The sequence below is a fragment of the Bison bison genome, unplaced genomic scaffold (assembly GCF_000754665.1).
Source record: "Bison bison bison isolate TAMUID 2011002044 unplaced genomic scaffold, Bison_UMD1.0 scf7180017864291, whole genome shotgun sequence".
NCBI lineage: Eukaryota > Metazoa > Chordata > Mammalia > Artiodactyla > Bovidae > Bison > Bison bison.
In genome coordinates, this window is record NW_011494863.1 from 2235258 (window position 1) to 2239966 (window position 4709).

Sequence of the window (4709 nt, forward strand, 5' to 3'; positions counted from 1 at the left end):
TGCCTCCAATCACCGGGGGTCCATGATTAATGTAGAAGAAAACTCAGACTTTCTGAATGGTTTTGGATTCAATTAGGAATTTATTAGTTTATTGGAGTTGGAAATTCTTTCAAAATACAGTTTCCATTTGCTTTTAGATTCATATAGAATTTTTTTTGCTGACTTCATTTTCCTAGTTAAGGTTAGCAATTTTTCTTGAGTATATAGTCATATATATGCTCTTTATTCTATTTTGATGGAAAGATCATTCAACTTCATTATTGCAAAGTCACAAACATTTAATTTTTCAACTTTTTGTCATCAAACACTATTGATATGAAGATGACCCAAGACGCATTGTTTGATTGCTGTTCAGAAACCGCTTCCTAATTTTTTGATACTGTGGTTACTTGGGAGATGAGCATCATAAAATATAATGAATTATTATTATATCTTCTATTGAATCATATTATGCCTACCTGTCTTAAATTTTTTAATGGAGAAATGTCTGCAAAATGCATGTTTTTGTTTCACAATTGTATTAAATGGAAAAGACTACAATTTCTCCTATACTTAGACTTTTGCTCTCTTTACATCAACCTTCTGTATATAATATATATGAATGTTACTGAAATATTATTTCAAAATATTTAAATAATAGGTCCCTTTTGTAGTGTCTATCTATCCCACCCTACCTTTTTCAGAAAACTTCTCTCTTCAGTAATAGTATATTGTTGCAACCATGTTTATTTTATATGACTTATCTCCCTCTGTGATTTCAGATAATCAGACAAAGTGGTAGACATTACTGATACAAGCTTGACCAATCTCATTTTCTCTGCTTTAAAAAATGGCTTTATAAACGAGTATAAAATAGCCCATTACTTAACAAGAAAACTATATCATGATGGCTAAATACATGAAAAAAGCACCGAAATTCAATCTACTTAGATAAGTGAAAAGTGAAAGTGAAGTCACTTAGTCGTGTCCAACTCTTTGTGACCCCATGGACTGTAGCCTACCAGGTTCCTCCATTCATGGGATTTTCCAGGCAAGAATACTGGAGTGGGTTGCCATTAAAGGAGATGCCTAAAGAGTAACCTTGTGGATTTTCTGATCTCTTTCAAGTAAGATTTCTCTATTGAGTTTTTGGAAACAAATATGCTATATTTTAATAAATTTCCCTCTAAATAAGATAGGCAAATTGTTTTTTCCCCTTGTCAAAAGCACTTTTAGGTAGTCTTGCATGGTTTGGACCTTACTATTGGTTTGAGATGTTAAAAAATAATGGTTTTCATATTAATGTACTATGTAGGATCAAAGATTGTAGAATATTAGTAGTCTTTGAGGGTCTATAAAGAATTGATGGATATTTCCAAACTGAATGGTATTTGGAGTGTTAAACAGAAGTTAGAAATTCCTAGAAAAATTCTTTCTTACCTAGTAGAATAATAGGTCCCACAGTAGAATTTTCTGCAACCCTATGGACTGTAGCCCACCAGGTTCCTCTGTCTATGGGATTTTCCAGGCAAGAATACTAGAGTGGGTTGCCATGCCCTTCTCCAGGGGATCTTCCCAATCCAGGGATCGAACCTGCATCTCTTCTGTCTCCTGCATTGGCAAGCAGGTTCTTTACCACTAGTGCCACCTGGGAAGAAGCCCATTATGACATTAATTATATTCAAAAACACTGACAATGTAAAATATGTTCTTAAAAGATGTATGACTTATTTGTAGATTCACTAGAGCTTTGCTATTATGTTCTTTCTTTATTATAATATATTCCTTTACTTATAGGAACCAGGGCATTTTGCTATTTAATGAAAAAACATTTTATGCCATTCTGAATTATTTCAAATTACTATTCATAAGAGCATAGAAAAAAAGCCATTTGAGAACATGCTGCCTTGTTTATACAGCTCCTATAATGAAGTAGGATGTCAGCAAAGCTGGCAGCTTCTATATTAGGAGGAGAATCCATCCACCAGAATTTTAAAATTAATTGTGACTTATTCATTGATCTAGTCAACAAATACTCATTGAGCATCTACAGGAATGCTCTGCCAGTAACTGTTCTCAATGTTAGTGGGTGTAAAGGTGAACAAAACAAAGTTCTCAAACTCAATGATGTCACAAAAAAGAAACAAATATGTACATACCTGCTTTATAAGACAATGACCAATGCTAAGGAAAAGAGAAGGGTAAGAGAGATGGGAAGTGCCCTCATATGCATTTTCGCATACTTTGTAAAGTTTCATAAAATCCTAATGCTCTGACCTTATGTATAATAGGTATTATAAACTGGACTTAAATGGTAGCTTTTTCCTCTATGCGATTCCAACAACGGAAACCACAATTCTGGCACATAGGGTACATAGAATTTAAAAGCATATGTAGAGGAATTCCTTCTGTTTCATGGAGAGACTTTTAATAAATCACATGGGCTTTTATTGTTATTTTTAAAAGACGAACATGACTGATCATCATTAAGTGTCCTTTCACTTCTAAGTTCTCCTCAAAGCACCTCACCTAGACAGCAGGTTCTAGAAGGTAGGGACAATGTCTGGATTGTTTATTGATGTATTTCAGAAACTAGTACATATATATCAATCATATTTCCTTGAATGATGTATGAATAATTATGATTGCCTGGTTTTCTGATTATATACTCTTCCCCCAAACATTTTCGAGCTTCTAATAGCCTTTTAGATTATTATATAGAGAGAATACAATTGTAGCAATTATTTTCGAAGACAACGCATGGTGGCGCTCCAGGCTAAGGCGTCGAAAAAATATGCCCAGGAAATGCTACCAATTTTACATCAGATCTCCAGCGGAAGCGAAAAGACTGTAATGTAAGCAAAGCTCACAAGTCTCCAGAAAATGCTACTCACAGACATTTCCGGACAGGTTACCAACTGGGAGAACCATCACGTTCTCAGTCACATCGCTCCCTAAAATAGAGCTGGCCCTTGATCCTGGAAAGGCATTTGTGGAAGTAAAGATGGAGGCTGGAGGGGAGCGTTTTCATCAACAAAGGCAAGTCCTGATTCTCTTTCTTTTGCTGGGAGTGACTTTTGCCGGCTGGGAATCCCGTCGCTATTCCGTGATGGAGGAAATAGAGAGCGGCTCGTTTGTGGCCAACCTTGTCAAGGACTTGGGGCTCGGAGTGGGGGAGCTAGCTGCGCGGGAAGCCCGGGTGGTCTCTGAGGATAACGAACCCCGGTTGCAGCTCGATCTGCAGACTGGGAAGTTGACATTAAATGAGAAACTGGACCGGGAGGAGATGTGCGGCCCTACAGATCCATGTGTAATGCATTTTCAAGTATTACTGAAAAAACCATTGGGAGTATTTCGAGCTGAGCTACTGGTGAGAGACATAAACGATCATGCTCCTGAGTTTCCTGAAAGAGAAATGACTTTGAAAATCCCAGAGAACAGCCCTCCTGGGACAGTGTTTCCTCTGAAAAAAGCTCAGGATTTGGACGTGGGCAACAACAACATCCAAAACTACAGTATCAGTCCCAATTCTTATTTCCATGTTTCCACCCGCAATCGGGGGGATGGTAGGAAATACCCAGAGCTGGTGCTGGACCGAGAGCTTGATCGGGAGAAGCAGGCCTTGCTCAGATTAACCCTCACAGCGCTGGATGGCGGCTCTCCGCCTCGATCTGGTACCACCCAGGTCAGAATCTTGGTCTTGGATATCAATGACAACGCCCCTGAGTTTGCGCAGGCCCACTACCAGGTGCAGGTCCTGGAGAACAGCCCCGTAGGTGCCCTCGTTGTCAAAGTTTCTGCTAGAGATTTAGACACTGGGACAAATGGAGAGGTATCATATTCTCTTTTTTATAGTTCTCAGGAGATGAGCCCAACTTTTGAGCTAAACAGCCTTTCGGGAGAAGTTCGCCTAATTAAAAAACTCGATTTTGAGACAGTATCCTCATATGATCTAGATATAGATGCATTTGATGGCGGGGGACTTTCTGGAAAATGCTCTGTCTCCATTGAGGTGGTAGATGTTAACGATAATGCCCCAGAACTAACTATTTCATCACTTACCAGCCCCATTCCTGAAAACTCCCCAGAAACAGAAGTGGCCCTGTTTAGGATTCGAGACCGAGACTCAGGGGAGAACGGAAAGATGACTTGCTCCATCCAGGATGATCTCCCCTTTATTCTGAAACCATCTGAAGAGAATTTCTACACGCTGGTAACAAATGGGGCGCTAGACAGAGAAAGCAAAGCTGAGTATAATGTCACCATTACTGTCACCGACTTGGGGACACCGAGGTTGAAAACGGAGCACAACATAATCGTGCTGGTGTCCGACGTCAACGACAACGCCCCCGCCTTCACCCAGACCTCCTACACCCTGTGGGTCCGAGAGAACAACAGCCCCGCCCTGCACATCGGCAGCGTCAGCGCCACAGACACAGACGCGGGCGCCAACGCCCAGGTCACCTACTCGCTGCTGCCGCCCCCCGACCCGCTCGTGCCCCTCGCCTCCCTCGTGTCCATCAACCCCGACAACGGCCACCTCTTCGCCCTCACGTCCCTGGACTACGAGGCCCTAAGAGCCTTCGAGTTCCACGTGGGCGCCACCGACCGCGGCTCGCCTGCGCTCAGCAGCCAGGCGCTGGTGCGCGTGCTCGTGGCGGACGCCAACGACAACGCGCCCTTCGTGCTCTACCCGCTGCAGAACGCCTCGGCGCCCTGCACCGAGCTGG

The 4709-nt window shown here is 41.6% G+C and overlaps 2 protein-coding genes across 2 annotated transcripts in view; both read left to right on the forward strand.

The window, feature by feature from the left end:
- Positions 1-2838, forward strand: part of LOC104996373 (protocadherin beta-18-like) — a 5428-nt gene extending 2590 nt beyond the window's left edge. Inside the window, 2 exon segments of the mRNA XM_010850633.1 lie at positions 2271-2349; positions 2701-2838. Of these exon segments, the coding sequence (XP_010848935.1) occupies positions 2271-2349; positions 2701-2838 (217 nt within the window).
- PCDHB15 (protocadherin beta 15) overlaps positions 1575-4709 on the forward strand; it is a 9376-nt gene continuing 6241 nt past the window's right edge. The window contains exon 1 of the mRNA XM_010850634.1: positions 1575-4704. Within this exon, the coding sequence (XP_010848936.1) occupies positions 2984-4704 (1721 nt within the window). The 5' untranslated portion in view covers positions 1575-2983. The remainder of the gene's footprint in view (positions 4705-4709) is intronic.